At 34.1% G+C, this 21,185-nt stretch overlaps 1 protein-coding gene across 9 annotated transcripts in view; it reads right to left on the reverse strand.

Annotated features, from left to right (window-relative positions):
- Nucleotides 1-21,185, reverse strand: part of LOC121382558 (inositol hexakisphosphate and diphosphoinositol-pentakisphosphate kinase 2-like) — a 122,585-nt gene that overhangs the window by 44,918 nt on the left and 56,482 nt on the right. For all 9 annotated transcript variants that reach the window (XM_041512024.1, XM_041512019.1, XM_041512023.1 and 6 more), the window contains 9 exons: nucleotides 14,993-15,114; nucleotides 13,870-13,982; nucleotides 12,245-12,311; nucleotides 11,412-11,553; nucleotides 10,354-10,580; nucleotides 9,229-9,377; nucleotides 8,220-8,334; nucleotides 6,330-6,437; nucleotides 1,215-1,340 (listed from right to left, as the gene is read on the reverse strand). In XM_041512024.1, the coding sequence (XP_041367958.1) occupies nucleotides 1,215-1,340; nucleotides 6,330-6,437; nucleotides 8,220-8,334; nucleotides 9,229-9,377; nucleotides 10,354-10,580; nucleotides 11,412-11,553; nucleotides 12,245-12,311; nucleotides 13,870-13,982; nucleotides 14,993-15,114 (1,169 nt within the window). The remainder of the gene's footprint in view (nucleotides 1-1,214; nucleotides 1,341-6,329; nucleotides 6,438-8,219; nucleotides 8,335-9,228; nucleotides 9,378-10,353; nucleotides 10,581-11,411; nucleotides 11,554-12,244; nucleotides 12,312-13,869; nucleotides 13,983-14,992; nucleotides 15,115-21,185) is intronic.

A 21,185-nucleotide genomic window follows, 5' to 3' on the forward strand; every position in this document is an offset into this window, starting at 1 on the left:
AATGCTTTACCACTGGGCTATGTCACAATCCATAAATGAGATGTAAGTCAAAGGAGAGAAAGGAAAGGGGGCAGTGGGATAAATAACCCCACCCAAAAACCATTTATTCTTCTGTAAATAGATCACAACCATTAATATACTATATTCATTTTATAATGTTAACACATCTCCATTGGAATCCATATTCTGTACTTAAAATTACAAAAATATAAAATTGTTTTATTTTTAATTAAATAATTTCTTTATGTCATCTGATGACAACCTCCTTTATACTTCAATCAGAACAATGGAATACTGATTCTGTATGGTCATTAATACAGTCAAATGTCATTATCTTGACCTCTGTTACATCGCATATCTCAAACAACCATTTAATGAGTTATATGGTTCATAATTCATTCCCTCCACCACTGAGATAACAAAGTTTGGCTGCATATGTATGCATAATACTGACTTACTGCCAGAAAATAGTTTGTAGTTATAGGTACTTAATATTATTGATAACTAAAAAGACATCTCAAAACTAATTCATATTCACTTATTTTGGTATTACCAATATTAGATGCTACCGTCACTCATTTTAATGCACATAGTACTTTCTGAATCACTATTTGTTTAATATCAACACATATGATGCTAACTTTATTGCTGCAAATAGAGAGCAACAGGATTTATAAATCAATCTAAGCAATCTCTTAAACTAGTTATTAAAAATTACATCCTAAAGTGTTGGCATCTGTAGGACAAAAAATAAGCATAAACAACTTCAAAGTTCTAAGGTGACAAATCTACTAAAAGATTTAAAAATTAAGAAACCGTATGTTACAAAATAATCGATGATCATAACATGCTCTATCAGAAATTAAACAAAATAAAAAATCAAACTACAGTAAAGTACACTTATAACGAACATGCTTAGAACGAACTACTGCACAGAACGAACTGATTGTAAAGTCCCGTTTTATCTCCCTATACATTAATAACCAACTTATGTAAATGTGTACAATGAACTACTGCACAGAACGAACTGATTGTAAAGTCCCATTTTATCTCCCTATACATTAATAACCAACTTATGTAAATGTGTACAATGAACTACTGCTATAACTAACTATCATGGTCCCTTCCGGTTCGTTATAAGAGTACTTTACTGTAGTTTACACAGATACATGTTTAACAGGCGCTTTCAAGTAGAAATATAAATGAACTGTAACCTTGTCTGACTTGGGATTTGGCCGATAGCCCATGCCCCGTGGTGGGCCCAGGCCTGTATCACAGCATGTGTAGGCACCAGGACTAAAATGGAGCTCCATGTGAAATCTCTCGTCCGAGCAGGGATCCTATTTAACAAGTAAAAATCATTTACATGATTCAGGTGACAAAAAACCCCATCAATATTGAAGGACATGTTATTTAAAGGAAACATGTCACGTGACCTATATTTGGCACCAACCATGTACAATTAATTATAAATTGAATCACCTAAAAAAAAAAAAAAAAAAAAAAATTAATTACTTAAAATATCTCCATAAAACCCCACCAGATACGAGCTCTTAGCGGAAATTGCCGATCTTTAATGAACAGGGCAATCATGAGGTCCGTGACATCAGAGACGCGTCGCTTGATCTGAAGCCTTACACTTAAAAGCATTAGTCCATACCACTCATAAAGAATCTAAGACTTGCACAGCTTACCAAAACAATGAGTGTTCGTTTTGCTGTATCAATTTGAGCTGTTAGTAAATGAAGAAAGACACACATTTACTTACAACAGTGATACTGAAGAAAAAACGGATAGCGAGTCGGAGGGTGGAGAAACCGATGGTGCCAGACCAGACCGGTCGACCAATTTACAACCCGGAGCCCGAAAGTAACCCGGAGACAAAACCAAAACTCGGATGCTAATGCCGAGGTGTATACTGTTCATATTTACAATAAAGATTCACCTCGATATGATGTATTTAAAGATGTAAAAAATATAAATGTAGGACAAACATTTGGGGGGGGGAAAATATCGCATTTTTCATGTTCGGGCTGTACATAATGAAATCTGTATGCACAGTGTAAACAAACGCTCTAATTTACAAGGCGCTTCACTTTCATTAACCTGACTTGTAAAACAACATAAATGACTTGAGAGTATAATCAACTTTTTAACTAAATATATTTCAATTTGCATCAATAGAACGAAATGGAGTTATAGTATTTTTCTCTCTTTAAAAAAAAAGCGCAGCATATTATTAGGCCTATTGGTAGGGTGCGTTAGAGTATAAACGACCACTCACGATACCCATGTGACAATTTTCTTTTCTTTGGTACTACGTAATTGGTCAGTTTTGTAATTTTAGATGGGAAAGTCTACTTAATCAAGGAGTTTTACAGCATTATTTACAGTAATGAAGCAGGGCGGCTGATAATGTCCATTAACATTGTACTATAGTCGCGACAGGTTACACCACAATACCCTGTGATCTTAAAAAAACTGGCAAGTATTTTGTACGTATGTCTAGACAGTGGTAATCACTTACCTGGTCGATACCCTGCAACATACACCTGCCAATCAGAAATCACATGTGCAGGCCACGGAAAGAAAGGACCAATTAACTAAAACAACACTGATTCTCAAGTCAGCCCGTGGATGAAACATAATAGTTATTTCGACACCGACAGTAGTGGTTTATTTTGTATTGAACTTCGTGTTACTTTGGGGCTTCGGGCGATGAGGAACGTTTTTGTGACGTACTCCACCCGAAGATTAAAATCATTATTTAAAATTATTATTATTATTTTTTAAACATATTTAAATACATCGTACAGAGATGTATCCTCATGCCAAATCCTATGTTTGTATATGCCATATTTAATTAATTATTGATGTTTCCTTCTTGGACGGTGAATACAGATTTTGTTATGTAGGCCTAACATGAAAAATCTCTTCTTTAAAAAAAAAAATCAATAAATAATAAATAAAAAAATCTACATTTTTGTTTTAACATATTATATAAATACATCATGCTGAGGTGTATCTTTGTGCCAAATATGTACAATGTACACCTTGGCATTCGCAACCGAGTACTGTTTTTGTCTCTGGGTAACGTTCGGGCTCCGGGCTGTAAATACTAAAATAGGCTGACACCAAAGTACTATGTGGTGTTGGTGTCCAATCTTTTGTTTTGCGATAAAATACACGCGTGTTTTTTCGGATACAATCCTTTGGAAAACCGTAAAAATACAATCCCGATCGTTTAAACTGTTTATTTTTACACCCAAAGGCCGTGCAGTACGGCACTGCTGGACTGAAAAGATCGTAAGGCCCTTACTCCATATATAAACAGTTAACAACAATGGAAGAGTACAGCGGCTCTGACGTCACTTCCCTTTTTTTCCGAACGCTCACGAATAAATATGCATAAATCGTACTTTGATACTGAATGGCGTAATTTCTTCATTTTAAGTTAACTACGCGTATTTTATTGTTATAAACTTATTTGTATATTATTTTTATATCATTTTGCTTTTAAAATGAGCTATAATATGGTCTCGTGACATGTTTCCTTTAAGGATTGTCTGTTATTTCTTTTAATTTCATCGGGGTATATATATATATATATATATATATATAAAAAAAATCATATATAAATTGTGTTCACATAAAAGTATGCGGATTAATTTTTTTCTCATACCTAGATGAACATAAAAGAAATAACAGACAGTCGGTATAAATAAATTTAAAACATGCTTACTAATAATAACGATAAAAGTTAATATTTTATTTTAAATTATTTTTTCATTCTTAAAAATATAATAATGCTCAATAAGACAAAGTAACAAATTACTATGAATGGATGCCATCAAATATGTTCCCTGACAGAAGTTTTCTTATGTTCATGGAGTAATGAACCAAATTGTGTTGCTACGGCTGAAACAATGAGACAATGTTATACTGTAATCAATGTAAAGGAAATTTAATAATTTTAAAAGCAAACTCTTTTCAAACACATGTTATGAAAGTATTTCAGTAAGTATAATAAATTATTCAACCTTGTTTTGTTTTTTTCCTTCTGTTTTTTCTTGTTTGTTTGGGGTTTTTTTTTGCTGCATAAATCCCACAAAATGTGTTTAGCTGAAGCCCAAATATATATTAAATCATAAAAATTTAATATTGGCTTGTATGTAAAAAGGAGTCAGCAAGTGATAATAAACAATGTATTTAAACAAATGCCAACTATTGACCATGTCACAATGGGCCTAATTTACGCAACCTGTTTTTCTTAAATGCAGGCATTTAAGCATTGCAAATGTATGTAAGTCCAAAACAGGTTTTGTAAATTCAGCCCAATATGTCTCATTTTACAAAATGTGTCCACCTAATAATGTAACAAAAACAAGTGTTTATGAGAACCAGCTAAAATAACTGATTTTTTGCATTACAAAATATGTCAGTCATATGAATTAAAATAAGCTCCCTATTTCACTAAATTTTATTAAAATTAGTTCTGTACACTACAGAGGAGAAACAAGCCCGACAAGAATCCTGTAGTTTCCATAAAGGCTACCTGTGTCTAGGGCCTCCACGAGTCCAAAATACGAGGTCTGTCCGGAAAGTATCCAGCCATATATAACAAAAAAATATATGGCTTACCTAGGACAATGCCGCCTTAATCCCCTTCAAAGTACTCCCCTTGGGACCTTACACACTTCTCCCAGCATTCCTTCCATTTTGCAAAACAGTCTGCAAAGTCCTTTTTGGGGATCTCCATCAGCATCTTCGTCGCATTCTCCTTAATCTCCTCCACGGTCTGAAATCTCCTCTCTTTCAATGGCGATTTCAGCTTTGGGAAAAGCCAGAAATCGCAGGGAGCCAAATCTGGGCTATGGGGGGCTGAGTGACTGGGTGATGCGATGTTGTGCCAAAAAGCTCTGCACGAGACGTGAAGAATGGGCAGGCGCATCGTGTCGTGATGAAGATGCCAGTCATCACTTGCCCACAGGAGTGACCGTTTCTTCTTACTGCATCTCACAGCCGTCGAAGAACTTTGATGTAGTACTCCTTCGTTATTGTCTGGCCTGGAGAAGCATATTCGTGGTGAACAACACCTTCATAATAAAAAAAAACACTGTCAACATGACCTTGACATTGCTCCGACTTTGCCACACCTTCTTCGGACGTGGTGACAAAGGTGACTTCCACTGGGAAGATTGGGCTTTTGTTTCAGGGTCATAGCCATAGACCCACGACTCATCTCTGGTTATGATCTGATTGAGGAAATGTGGATCATTGTTAGCGTTTTGAAACATGTCCGCTGCAACCTCAGCACGAAATTCCTTCTGCTCTTGTGACAGAAGCCGCAGAATGAATGAAGCACACGTTTCATGCCAAGATCCTCCATCAAAATCTATGAAACAATAGTCCGTGGAATCCCTAGATCTTCTTGTTATTCTCACACTGTCAATCGCTGATTTTTCTTAATTGCAGCCCACACACATTCAACATTTTCGTGGGTTCTGCTTGATGAAGGCCTTCCAGAACATGGATCACTTTCACAGGATTTCCAGCCATCTTTAAAGCATCTGTACCAAAATTTTATTTGGGCTTCACTAACTGAATCATTCTTGAAAGAATTCTTAATCATTCGAATAGTTTCCGCTGACGAATGTCCAAGTTTGTAGCTAAACTTGATGCAGATTTGCTGATATACTCGCTCGGCTATTGTGAATGCGTAAGTAACACAGCACCCACGCTCACTCAACGAAGTCTGCCAGCCAAACAAATAGTGCCACGTGATTGTGGATGATCATGCATGTGCAGTACATGCCCTGCTCAGTGCGTGCCAAGTTACATCAAAATTGCATTACCAGTTTTCAAGATATTCACAATGGCTGGATACTTTCCGGACAGACCTCGTATTGGACTCTAGTACTCGAGAGTCAAACTCAACTCGGACCCGAGTACCCGACACTTACATTAGATGATGAGACCAAGGAATAAAGTAAAATAGCATTATGCATCTTAATTCCAGTGCTGAACATGGATGCCAAATCATGTCATTGTATTGCATTCCACACATTCCACACATTCGACTTTTGTTTTCCCTTCATGTCTGATAGCCCTATAATGTAACTGGCAGCAAGCATATGGCAAAATGAGATAAAAAAAATATATTTAAATGAGAGAGCTCTTCCTTGCACAGGTACTCAAGTCCTGTGAATGGACTCGAGTCTTGTTAAACTCAGCCCGTGCCCACGTACTCACGTACTCAAGTACTCAAGGAGACCCTTTGTAATAATTTTTCTGTTAAATTACTAAGATTACAACATTGTTGGCCTCACCTTGCTGGGATCTTCAAATAACATGATGACAATCTGGGTCATGTAGTTGAGTTCGGCCGTGGCACTCAGAAACTCCATAGCTCTACTCCACTGTTCATCCTTGTTTTTCTGCAACCAGAGGAGAAAATACTTGAAAATATTACTGTGAAAATTTACCAGACAGTAACACACATGGAAATAATTACATACTATTCAATAAATACATTTAGAAATTGCTTTTAATATTCCCAATACTAAAATATACTGCTTTCAAGGTCAGGTCAGGTCAGGTCAGGTCAGGTCATAGAGCTTAACGTGCACATTCAGAGCAAGCTGTTTTAGCGCATACTTGTCATGGGTGCAGGTGTCGAGCCTATACTGGCTCCTCCGTCTAGGACAGGATGCTTTCAAACAAGTAACATAAATTTGATATGTTGGGTGATAATTTCTTAGTTATTTATTATAATTAACATGAAAAAGAAAAGAAAAAAGACATTGGACAAAACAAATAAATGAGGAAACTTCTGCTAAGTCTTATAAAGTAGAGGGTTATAATGAGTTTTGTAATTAATGAACAATGAGAGAAATAGTTTACAGTCATCAATACAATCTGGAATTCAGGAACAATCTGGGAGTTTTTATCTGACTTACAATAACTACAATAATATAATAACAAATACTACAACTCCTGCAATTAAGAAAATGACCATGGCAAATTATCCACAGTATTTTCCACAGCAATTTTACCATTAACATGTTTGCAACACTGGGCTCAATTTCACAAAACATCATAAGCCTAGTTTTGCACGTAAACGTAAATCTACAACTAAACAACAATTCTTATTACTATTATAGTTCAACAAATATAGTTTGAAGAACACAGATTTCATTTTCTTTTGTCCTTAAAATACTCCAGTTTCCGTAATCATGTAATTTTCTGCGTGCAATAGATGCCAAACACGTGTAACCAAACAACTGGTATAACTGCTAGTAGCAAACATAAACTTACGATATTTAGTGAAATGGAGTGTAAGTAAGTATGAATGATTAGTGTTATTTGTTATGTTTGCCAATATGCTGTAAGATTTATTTATACCAGTGGCAGTATTTGCTGACTGAAAGTGACATAACAGTTAACTCGCAAATGACACTTGCACAATCAGGAACAATGGGGTTGTAAGGGGATTACAATTTATCAAATACAGCGTAGTCAGTCCGCAGTGACATGCCAGTTCAATCTTTATATTTTAATTATATTACATCAAAGTGACATAATTAAAATAATTTTCTTTAATAACAGCATAATTTCTGTTAGTAAATCTGTCACCAAGACCAAATGCCCCCTTTTCAAGCCGAAATAAATCAGTCAGGTTTGTTTTGTGGTTGTTTTTTAATGAAAAGCTCCGCGGCAATCTCCACAGCCTTGCTGATTGCCGTGGGCAATGGCAGGGGTTGTACTGCACCAAATTAAATACATGTGGTGTTATTCCTGTTCATTTGTATACAGCAATAATTAAATTTCTGTTACATTTATTACATTTTAATGCCATCCCATTGGACAAGCCGTAGCAACATGAGTTTCTTCATTTCTCAATGCACATAAAAATAATGTTGTCAATTGTTTAACAACCAAAACATTATTGAAAGTAAAATATGCACTTTTAGTGTTATTATTAATAAGTATGTTTGAAATTTAATTATATTGTCTGCTATTTCTTTTACGTTCATCTGGGTATGAACAAAAAAAAAATCATCCGCAAACTTTTGTGAGAACGGCTTCACCGATTTAGTTTGTGGATGATTTTTTTTGTTCATACCGCAATGAACATAAAATAAATAAGACACAATCCTAAATTACAGGTAGAGAAACAATGATCCTACCTGAGGCTGACGATAAGAGGAATCACTTACTTCACACAAACCGCCGTACCGCAGCATATTTAGGAGGGAGTGGATGTGACTCTCACTTGTGAAATACAAGCGGGTGCGTACAAAACGCTGTGGGGAGGCCACGCCTTTAGAATATCTGAAAGACAAAAACATACGCTGGATTTATATACTGACGTCCAAAAGAAACTTTACAAGGCTTGAAATTGTACTGTAGAAAAAAAGAAAAAAACGAACGGTACAGTGTCATGAAGTTCAACATCGAAATGTCAAAGTTTGTTTTGTTTAATGACACCACTAGAGCACATTGATTAATTAATCATTGGCTACTGGATGTCAAATATTTGGTAATTCTGACTCGCAGTCATCAGAGGAAAGCCACTACATTTTTCCTAATGCAGGATCTTTTATATGCACTTTCCCATAGACAGGAAAGCACATACCACAGCCTTTGACCAGTTGTGGTGCACTGGTTGGAACAGGGAAAAAACCCAATCAGTTGAATGGACCCACCAAGGTGGTTCGATCCTGCAATGCAAGCACATTAAGCGAACTCTCAACCGACTGAGCTAAATTCAGCCCCTCTAAATATCAAATGCACGTGATACATGCATAGTGGTTTGTGATAAATTAAGTGGTGGCCATTTGTGTAGGTGTGACTCTAGGCATTTGAAAGAATTTCAATCAAGTTATTGCATCATTAAAAATTTAATGATGCTGAAAAAGATGAGAGAATTACATTTGTAACTTTAATACAGATTAATGACCGTTTTGTTGTTTACCAGTTAATTTTTCCCTGATAATCTTTTAATGTTTTATATTAGCTTTACACTCTTAAATATTTCTACCAATTACAGAGAATATTAAGGGCCGAATTTACGACATCTGTTTTTCTTAAAGCATTGTATAAAAACATATATATGCAGTCACACACTGGTAACACAAGACCAGGCTTTGTAAATTTGGCCCTAATTTTGGTAAAAGTCAGCAGATACATATGCATCTATACCATGTGCAAATGAAACCGATTTACCTGGAGTCAAGCCGTGTGGCATCGGAGTCACATATCTGTTCGTTGTGGTGGTTCACACACTGCAGCAAGTCGCTGTGAATCTTCCGCATCAGTGGCGTACAGTAACTCTGTGATATGTACAGTTTCTCATCCACTGTGATCCCATATTCCTTAAAATTAAAAAAAAGGAAGGAAAATGTTTTATTTAACGACGCACTCAACACATTTTATTTCTGGTTATATGGCGTCAGACATATGGTTAAGGACTACACAGATATTGAGAGGAAACTCGCTGTTGCCACTTCATGGACTCCTCTTTTCGATTAGCAGCAAGGGGTCTTTTATATGTACCATCCCACAGACAGGATAGTACATACCACGGCCTTTGATATACCAGTCGTGGTGCACTGGCTGTAGCGAGAAATAGTTAAAATTAAAAATACTGAATAACAAAATAACTACATTTTTTAATAAACTTACAAAACAAAACATCAAAGTGCTTATAAAACTATCTATAAAGTAGTGACATTGTAATTTTTATTTTAAGCAACTCTGACTTTGTCCTTTGACACAGACACAGTAAGGCGAAATACAAACTCATTCATTATTTTATGACAATAGATTAATATGGAAGAGCCAAAATATTTAGAATATATCAAAATGTTATTTTTACTGAATTACTTAATTTAAATAATACAAACAAGTATTAAATTTATGTTCCTACAAAGATGAGAAAAGACATTTTTACAAGACATTCTAATCATATAATACCAATAACAGATACATTACAGAGTCTAAAATGTCAGGGTAAAAACCCATTAACCGACTGCATTAAAATACCAGTGGAATGACAATGTCAGCTAGTGCCTTAGAACACATAAACAGTTCCTCGGTCCGTTCAAACTGAGTTAAAATACCTGTGGAATGACAACGTCAGCTAGTGCCTTAGAACACATAAACAGTTCCTCGGTCCGTTCAAACTGAGTTAAAATACCTGAGGAATGACAATGTCAGCTAGTGCCTTAGAAACATAAACAGTTCCTCGGCCCGCTCAAACTGCGTTAAAATACCTGTGGAATGACAATGTCAGCTAGTGCCTTAGAACACATAACAGTTCCTCAGCCCGTTCAAACTGCGTTAAAATACCTGTGGAATGACAATGTCAGCTAGTGCCTTAGAACACATAAACAGTTCCTCAGCCCGTTCAAACTGCAAGGTTCTCTGGTTGTGCTGAAGGTCATACTTAATACAGTCATACACATCGGGAATCTTGCTAATGTCAAATCGGTTGTTTTTCATCTTAAAGTCTTTTTCCAACTTGGCCCAGCGTCGGATTAACAGTTCCCAAGATTCACCATGATACAGTTTCAGATCTGTGAAAAAATGTTACCTCCACAATAAATAGTAATACAGAGAATATAAAACAGATAAATAGAGATTATTACCAATATGGTTAAAAATATCTAGTCTGTCCCACAGGGATAGCCTTATTTCATACTATGTAATTTACTCAAAGTTATTTATTTCTGAACGGACTGTTTACTAAATTGCACACAAAATAGTATATTTTTATTATTACCAAAACACTAACTTTTCTTCTAACGTCAAAGCAAATTGAAATTATGTACAAAAAACATTTTTGTAGGAAGGACTATAGGTACATATCAAAGCGTTACGTCCCACTAGAATGTCAAGTGGGACATAACACCTCAACATCATATGACGACGTCATACGACAGGTGCAATACAACCTTACCAGAATGTTAATCAAATGAGTTTAGTGATATAAACTGAAATCAGTTAATGGGTATTAAATAGAATATTAAACCTGATACCATTTCGTATCATGTTTATGTCCCTCATGAAATAATTTTCATTGTCACTCACTAAAGCTCACGACAATTGGAAATTATTACACTCGGGACATAAACAATAAACATGATATGAACAGGAAGCTAGTTTAATATCCTATAAATATGCCATACTATATAACTTGTCAGTAGCCAACTGGCCACTTGCTAATTTTATTCCGAGTGGCTACTAAATTTATTATTGGACTAACAAGATTTACAATCGGATAAATATTAGGTCCACGGCATGATCTTGTTTAGACAGGTGTCACTGTACTCACAATGGAAACATTTTGCCACTGAGTGTGTACCATATCAAAATCGAGATTTAATTTGATTTCACGATGGTCTTACCTTTCTTTTTCAGCTCTAGTTTAAGAGCTCGAATCTTGGTGGTAATTTCACGAATCATGTTATGTACTCTCTCACACATTTTGCGAGGGTTCTCTACAAACTTCATCGCATTCACCAGCGAAATGTTATTTACAGCTCCAAGCTGCAAACAAAATGGATTAGTAGTAAAAATACAATTTGCTTATTACCATCTTAAAACAGAACTTAAAAACATAAAAGACATGTGCATCGTTTTATTTAGGAATGGTTTTTCATTCAAAGTTATTGCTAATTCTCATTCCATTTGCAGACATCTAAAAAAATATTTACTTAACTTCATAACAATCTTTAAAACAAATTTATCATCACTCCGATAATGATCAGATGACTATGACTCCTATCTTATGTTAAAAGTGAATAAAAATAGATAAAACAAACAGAAAATAAGCCCAAAATTTTTGAAAAATATAAACATGTCAAAATATTATTAACAAGTATGGAATGCTCATTCACTAAAAAAGATCTGCAAAAAAAGAAATATAAAATTTCCAAATGATTTTGTAATTTTCAACACACAAACCAACATCTCGCTTTATAGTCAGCATGTATTTTCAAAAATTTTACAATTAAGATTTTGTATTACAAACCAGTGGCGGATCCAGAAAATCCATTTAGGGGGACCCCAATGACATGAGGCAGAATGCCAAGGGAACTTTGCAGGAGGTTTGGAGGGGGGATGAAAATTAATATATAATAAAATTATAACTGTTGCAAATTTATGGGGGGCCCTGGGCCCCTGCCCCCCCCACCCTAGATCTGCCTCTGCAAACCAAAAAAATCAACATGAAGCTTACCTTTTTGTAATGTTCCTGTGTGAACTCTGTGTCTTCATTCAAGATATCCTTCAGCTTTTCTTTAATACTAAACATAAACCAAAAAAACCTGTGTATATAACTTAAACTACATTTAAAAATAAATAAATTAAGACTTGCATACCAATATGATGAATTTATAAGCATGTGCACAGTATGTTATATTATTTAACCATCAAATACACATTATACACGAACCGTATTTATTAAGTTATATGAATTCTTTCTTTTTCTTATAAATTTTCTTCCTTCTGATTCTCTTCTCTCTTATTTGCTATTTTCTCTGATCTCGTTTAAATCTCGGATCATACAAATATATCGTTATATTATAGATCACTGTCCATGTCCAAAAGTATGCATGTGTTGAACTTTAGCCTGAATCAGTTTCTGTTAGTTTTGTTATTTTAAAAATAGTTTGTTGTTGCTTAGAACATGAATAGGTATGTAAAGCAGTGATTCAGGCCTCACAACACTGCTATATCATCTGGGACAATAAATGTTTTATTTAAAAAAAAAGGAAAAAAAAGGTTATATGAATTCTATATAAAAAGGTATTTATTATTAGTTCTTTATTAATTAACTTGTATATTAAAACTAGGGTACTTTGTTTTGAAAGAAATAACAGGATTATAAGAGAAAAAAGTAGTTTGTTTTATTTAACGACGCCACTAGACCATATTGATTTTTTATCTTATCATCGGCTATTGGACATCAAACATATGGTCATTCGGACACTGTTTTTTAGAGGAAACACGCTGTCGCCACATAGGCTACTCTTTTTACGACAGGCAGCAAGGGATCTTTTATTTGCGCTTCCCACAGGCAGGATAGCACAAACCATGGCCTTTGTTGAACCAGTTATGGATCACTGGTCGGTGCAAGTGGTTTACACCTACCCATTGAGCCTTGTGAAGGGATTATAAGAGATTAAAATTATAAATCAATTCCAGATTTTACCAATGAAAACAGGCATTCCGCTGTTACTCCATGAACATCATATTATGATAACTGCTGGAGGCAGCGTTTCATACGTTAATCGTATACCAGGGCCTGTGCTTATAAAACATTTTAGAGTCCAGACTCAATCTCTTATGACGTCACATGCATACAATTTAGTATGGCATTGTCATGACATTAGTGTCTCAGACTCTATTAGTCTCGAGTCTAGACTCTAAACATTTTATAAGCACCAGGCCTGATGTACATTATCAGTGATGCTTGTTTATCCAAGGTGAGCATATGATGTCTGGTTGACCCAACAAAAAAGTGAGTTTGTTTTGTTTAACGATACCACTAGAGCATATTGATTTATTAATTAGTGGCTATTGTATGCCCAACATTTGGTAATTTTGACATATAGCCTTGGAGAAAACCTGCTACATTTTTCCATTAGTGGCAAGGGAATTTTTATATGCACCATCCAACAGAGGAAGTAGCACACACCATGGCCTTTGTGGTGCACTGGCTGGAACAAGAGGTTGACCTAACAATTAGTTTCTCAGAAAGAAAGCACAATGAATAAATAGGAAAGCACATGTTGAGAAAATTACATACTAGAGTTGGTATTTTGTTGTCATAGGAACCCAAATGTTGAGCAAATTACATACTAGAGTTGGTATTTTGATGTCTTGCCCTCTCCATCCAGCAAACCGTTGTTGTTTGCACTTTTCACCATCTGTATGAGAATTGGAGTCAACTCCCCTTCCAATGCAAGAAGACCCTATAAAACACAATCATCTTAAACATATTATATTATAATTATATTATATAAATGAGATGAAATCAATCTGGGATGCTGACAACCACGCAATGTCCAAGGGTTAGCTATTCAAGTGACAAAAGTGGTAGGTACAAAATTTAGAGTTACAGTCTTATAACATCATTTACCAATGCAAAATACAAGATCTGAATGCACCTTTAAAAAATGTGTGTGTTTGCTATCAACAGAGATCGTCAAAGTATACGCTCAATTCATCGCCTGTGCCGAATTTATTCAAAACAGCACAAATGGCAGCCTGTTGTCAGTTTCACTTAACACATGTGTTTGCAGATTTGAAACTATAGGGGTCGTCTCAAAAATAAAATTTGAAATATTGCATTGTCCGAAGAACAGTTTGATCTTGATAATGTATTATCAACAATCGTATTTAAGAATTAATATTATATAAAGAGTTAGTACTTTCAAAGTTTAGTTTCTATAAAATACTGATTATGTATATTTTTATAAAATATACTAAATTAGACCTTTCACATTTTCACTTCGTAATTTTTCTAGTGTTAAAATCAACAATTTATATAAAATACGGTTTCGAATGGAAAGTGGGAAAAGTTTGTTTTGTTTAACAACACCACTAAAGCACAATAATTTATCAATCATCGGCTATTGGATTTCTTAGAGAAGAAACCCTTTAAATTATTCCTGTTAGTAGCAAAGGATCTTTTATATGCACCATCCCACAGACAAGATAGAACATACCACAGCCTTTGAAAAGTGCTGCCTCTTACCCTCCCCCTAAAGAGTTATGTAGTTATTGACACCCCCTTAAATGTAAAGCGTATGCCAACAGCTAGCCACTGTCGAAATTTCAAGGTAAATCCCCCACCCATCCCTGGTCAGGTGTTATATACGTTTTGGTATATGAGATGACCCCTTGATCAATTGCATTTTTAGTTGACATAGATAATGTAGATAAGCGAGCGTAGCTAAACGATGGCCTAACAGTCTCCAACCTTTGTGAAAGCAGCTGCAGTCATCTGAACTCTGCCTTCGTCTGAAGCATAAATCTTGAGATCGTGTCGGAATGTGCTGTGAAGCCGCAAGAAACCTAGTCCCGGAGAATCAACAAACTGACCTGAAACGGGCACCAAAAAAACCCGTAACGTATTCAACACCAAAATCAAACAAATTAATAATACCAATATTGTGAAAAATGGAGAAAGAATAAAATTACAAGGGCCATAGCCAGGGCTTTTTTGAGAGGTTCATAAAACAATTTAACAAAAGGCAATTAACATAGTATTTAGTTGCAGTAAACTACTGCACATCAATTTATTTATTTTGTAATATCTTGAAACAATATCATTTAAAACAACTCATTATCTGGAATGGGATTCATGCAAACCACTTGAACGTCCCTTGGCTAAGTCCATAAAAAGGATTGCTAATACATGTATGAAATCCTACTTGAAGGTATTATGTTGCTAAAATTAATGTAAGAATTTTAAAACGCAGACATACAAAAACTAAAAATTAATTGTTAGCATGACATAGACCTTCAAAAGATCACAAGCAACAACACAAAAAAAAATATTTCACAACCTTTTTATAAAATAAAATTAATTAATTCTGGATTAATACAATGAATGAATGTTTAATGACACCCCAGCATGAAAAATACATCGGCTATTGGAAGATTGATACAAAACACAGAAACAAACTACAGTAGTTTATTTCACATATATTAGACTAATTGTATTAAGTATTACTTCAAAAGCAACCAGTTATTCTGTACTTCAGTGGACACTTTAAACTTATTTTAAACTGATTTAGCAATGAGGTAGTATTTTTTCAATTTGACTACAACTTAATATTTTCAAGGGCTTTTGCATAACACTTGGTCTTATATATACTTTCATTAGCATTGTAACAGATTATTCAACAATTTTCAATATTTGTGATAAAAATGAAGTGGACTACTAAAAACTGTAAAAAATACCACCTGACAATTTTTTTAATTACGAAAAAAATAAACTTGAAGAAGGTAAATTTAAAATGTTGAATATGTAATTCATGCAGCATTCTATATATTTATTTTTTTACATATCCTCAAAAACAGATTTGAAACACTATTAAATGTATTAAAACTTGATTAGTAATCAATTGGTTAACTGGGCAGGTATAATCATTACACTTGCCCAGTTAACCAATATGTCACACACAAAACCCCCCAGAAAAAACAAAACCCGGGGGTAAAAAAAAGGAAAGCAAAATTACAAACAAACAAAACCCCCCACAAAACAACAACAACCAAACATACATGTATTTAACAGTTAATTTCAATGAATGGTATTGCTTTGGTGTCTAAAACATCACCATGAAGCAGCCTATCAGATATCGTTAAATTGAGATCCCTGAAAAGAAAGAGAGAGAAAGAAGAGAGAGAGAGAGAGAGAGAGAGAGAGAGAGAGAGAGAGAGAGAGAGAGAGAGAGAGAGAGAGAGAGAGACAGACAGACAGACAGAGAGAGGTTATTACCCTCATGTGTTTCGGTATCGTCAATATCATATATTAGGAATAAAATTTGTATTATGCGAGCCTCTGCCGAGCATAATACATTATTTGTATTTCTAATATATGATATTGACGATACCGAAACACATGAGGGTAATAATCTCTTTTTCATATAATCTCAAGCTGTTTTTGTAAACAGTGTACGCAACTTTAATTCCAGTCAGCCATTACTCAATATTCAAATAACGTAAGAATAATGAATGGAAATGACGTCAAACTTGAATGACGTCATTTTGATTATCCTTACATGAAAGTAAACTAGTGCTAACATTTTTTGTTTTCTGAAATCTGGACAGCTTTCAGTATACAGTTGCTACTGAAATGTTTTTGTTTGCATACATCAGTTATGGAGTGTCACTGTAGTATGTTTGTTTAAATGTCAATAAATGTAGTGCTGTGACCTTGATTAATTTACATCTAATTTGCAAAGTTATCAAATTCTGAAAGTATGTGATCTGAAAAATATCAGATATTTTGATTACACTAGATATGCTAGTTACTGGTATTATATGATAAATATATACTAGTAGGCCTATACACACACACACACACGTACCAACACGCACACATTCAGTTGATTATAATATCAATGGTGCTTGATCGAGACATAACACATTTGTATGTTACAACAATAAAAAAAGGTTTGTTGTTTTATATAAAACAGCAAAAATCTGGAATTTAATTTCAGTTACTGAATTACTCAGTTTCATTTCTTTTTCTGTTATTATGTAAAATCAGAATCTTAGCTTCCAAAAAAAAAAGAAAAAAGAAGACCAACAAAAGAAAAAATATGAATGCATGCACATACATACTAAGTGGGAGCATTCTTTTGGTGACAAGTCACAAATATGGCAAAACTATGAAACAAAAGCCACAGGGTTGAACAACAACTGACAAAAAACAGGTGATGTAGTCATTTAAATTAAGCTGAATGGAGGAACAAATGAAAAATAAAACGTTTTATACCAGTATTTATTTTTATTTACCGGCCTCAGTGGTGTCGTGGCAGGCCATCGGTCTACAGGCTGGTAGGTACTGGGTTCGGATCCCAGTCGAGGCATGGGATTTTTAATCCAGATACCGACTCCAAACCCTGAGTGAGTGCTCCGCAAGGCTCAATGGGTAGGTGTAAACCACTTGCACCGACCAGTGATCCATAACTGGTTCAACAAAGGCCATGGTTTGTGCTATCCTGCCTGTGGGAAGCGCAAATAAAAGATCCCTTGCTGCCTGTCGTAAAAGAGTAGCCTATGTGGCAACAGCGGGTTTCCTCTAAAAACAGTGTCAGAATAACCATATGTTTGACGTCCAATAGCCGATGATATTATAAAAAATCAATGTGCTCTAGTGGCGTCGTTAAATAAAACAAACTTTACTTTTATTTTTATTTAAATTATTTGCTATTATGAATTAATTCTTAACAAAAAAGGTTATTATTTTTAAAAATCAGAAAAGTTAACCACCTCATAAAGGTAGTTTTAATGTTTATTTAATTTGAAGTAGACAATTCACAAACAACAAAGAATTGAGAATAAATTTATATAGTAGACTCATCACTTTAGTTGACATCCAATAGCCAATGATTAATAAATCAATGTGCTCTAGTGGTGTCGTTAAACAAACAAAATAAACATCACTTTAGCTTATATTATGTAATTTAGGTTAATATGAGATTGTGTATATTACTTGATATTACATGTGCAATTTAAGGCAATGTTATGTGTAGTTTTTGTTAGTTAATATAATACATTTGCAGTCTTTGCCAATATTAATTCACTATGCAGTTTTTGTAAGTATTATGTGCGAGACAGCTAAATCAAGCATGGATCCTTGCATGCAACATTTATTGTTTGAGGTTAGTACATGGTTCATCAATGACCTTCATTATTTGAGAAGAAAAAACTAAATAAATTCTGGTATAAAACCTAAAATACAAAGACTACAAACTAGTACCGTATTTTCCCATGTATTATGCGCACCGGTGTATAATGCGCACCCCCCACTTTGAACGTTTATTCCAAGAAAAAAAACATGAACCACAATATAATGCGCACCGTTTTTTTAAACCACAAAATCGACAGTGAATGCAAGATGTACCGCTTTTCCCCCCGTCACCAAAATTAACGAAAAGCGAAAGAAGCGGTATATTCAAGAAACCAAGAAACAAAACTTAAGTTAGGTATTTGAGTGCATAGACCTACATGTCACATTAAACAAAGGCTAGTACTTGTGTACTTACATGTCACAGACTCACATGTGCATAAATCAAAACAAAGTTATATACCCCATACACTGTAAATTACTAATAAATATATAAAAACAAAAATATAGCATATTACATTTCGTTCTCGTGGCTAACGTGAATGTGCGAGATTTCTAAATTTATAATAGTGTGGTATATTTCCGGTTTGCCGGAAATGGCTGAATTAAATCTCATGGAAATTAAAAATATTTACGGTCCAGTTTTGTCATTTTTGTGCACTTTTTGGTGATTTGTTTTGCATTTATTACAACCATCACAAGTGAAAAGTGATTTTTAAGAGGGTTTTGGCGTTTCGTTGTAATGAACACTGTCAATAACCTGTAAAGTACCGTAAACTACCGATCGGCGATTTTTCATGGGTGATCGCTGGTCATTTTTAAAAATATATTTTTTCTATTGCTATGTATAGTGAGCACCCCCATTTTTAACCTGTATTTTCTGGAAAAAAAGTACGCATAATACACGGGAAAATATGGTAATCAAACAATATTTGACCTTGACTTTGGGCAATTTAAAGTCCGTCCCATCCTCCTACAAAAATGTCTTTTTGTCAATAATTTCAGTTTGGTCTGACATAAGAAAAAACTAAGTGTTTTAGAAATAACAAAAAATACTATAAATATTGTAGTTCATTTAAGTTATACAATCATAAAATATGTTTAAGAAAGATTTAGTCCAGTGAAAGCTGCCAGCCTCCATGTTAGTCAGATCTTCTTTGAAACAAAGCATTTTAATGCTGTATCAGCTCCATGCAATTGCAATACTGAACTTGTGAAATTAATAATGAATAACCATATTTTGATAACCATATAAAAATTACATGAGTACCTGGTACGAATATTACACACATGTTAAGTGTGACTGCCATTGGAATTTTATGGAATGAGTTTAGGCATTATTACTGTGTACTCTTAGCTGACAGTAACAATAATTTATTATTCAGTTAACCAACACATTAAGTATGATTGTGTTTGCATCATAATTGTTAATCGCATTCAATGAATTAGGTTACTATAGGTTGACAAAGTATCGGTACCACTGTATCATTACTCAGATTTTTCAGTTTCCCTTAATAAGAAGAATAAAACCACATAAATCAAACTACAGAAAAAAAGAAAGAAAAAAACAAAAAGGTTTTTAGTTCTATCCTCATTTTATTTAATGAATTATCAAATGCTGAAATTTATTTTAAACAATAAAAACAAACATGTTCTTATTAACTATGTTGTATCAAACTATTATTTCTCCCATCCTTAGCTATGCAAGACTGACCCATTCCATGACGTCAGCCCATACAAAATAAATCTGTCTTGTATAGGCTATGATGTCATTGTGTTTAACATGGGGAGTATTACGTTGTTGGTAATATATAACGTCGTATTAATGTGAGTTAGTTAGTTTTAGATCAATATTTTGTTATTACAACCTTCATTATGTGTTAAATTATATTTAATAGAAGAAACAGATGCAGAAAATATGATAATGTAGTTTATTTATGATAAAATGGTCAAATAAAGAAGTTACTTTTTCAGCCATATTTGTTTGTTCATGTAAAATAATGGTTTATTTATTGAATGGATGAAACAAAAAGACTTCATCAAATGTGGTCATGTGAGATAGAAAAAGAACACCCTCAGTGGTGGAAATTTCTACTTGCTTGCCAAGTCCCGGATGGAAATTTCCACCACCGCGGGTGTACTTTTTCTAACCTACATGATCACATATAATGGAGTCTATTAATCTACATATCACAGACGACTGAGGATGGAGCATGCATGACCAATGTTTTAAATGTTTCTTAAAACGGCACAAAAGAATAAATATTAATAGATGTTATTATGGTATAACACACTATATTTTATTATTATTTTTATTACATCTTACTAATCTAATCCATTTGGTCATGAAACAAAAAATGTAACTTTTATTTTTACTAATCAATTAGGCATTTTTATAGTCAACAGTTGGGAGGTAACGATTAATTGATGTCAACTAAAACAGATGAACTTTCAAAACTAAAAAATATTCTTTAGTTAATGAAATATAGTTACTTGCATTAAACTAGTTAAAAACAGTTTTAAAGATCTCATACACCATGGTTTTATATTTAAGTCCACTATTTTTGTATGTATATATAAAGAATAACTGGTTACTGCCTTAAAATATTGGCTTTACCCTGCGAAGGTTAGAATGGCGAATCATTAGTAAGTATGTTTCAAATTTAATTATAAGGATTGTCTGTTATTTCTTCTATGTTCATCTGGGTATGAAAATGAAAAAAATCATCCGCAAACTTCTGTGAGAACGGCTTCACTGATTCACACAGTTTGATGATGATTATTTTTGTTCTTACCCCAATGAAAATAAATG

This window comes from Gigantopelta aegis, chromosome 10, assembly GCF_016097555.1.
Source record: "Gigantopelta aegis isolate Gae_Host chromosome 10, Gae_host_genome, whole genome shotgun sequence".
In the NCBI taxonomy this organism is placed as follows: Eukaryota; Metazoa; Mollusca; class Gastropoda; order Neomphalida; family Peltospiridae; genus Gigantopelta; species Gigantopelta aegis.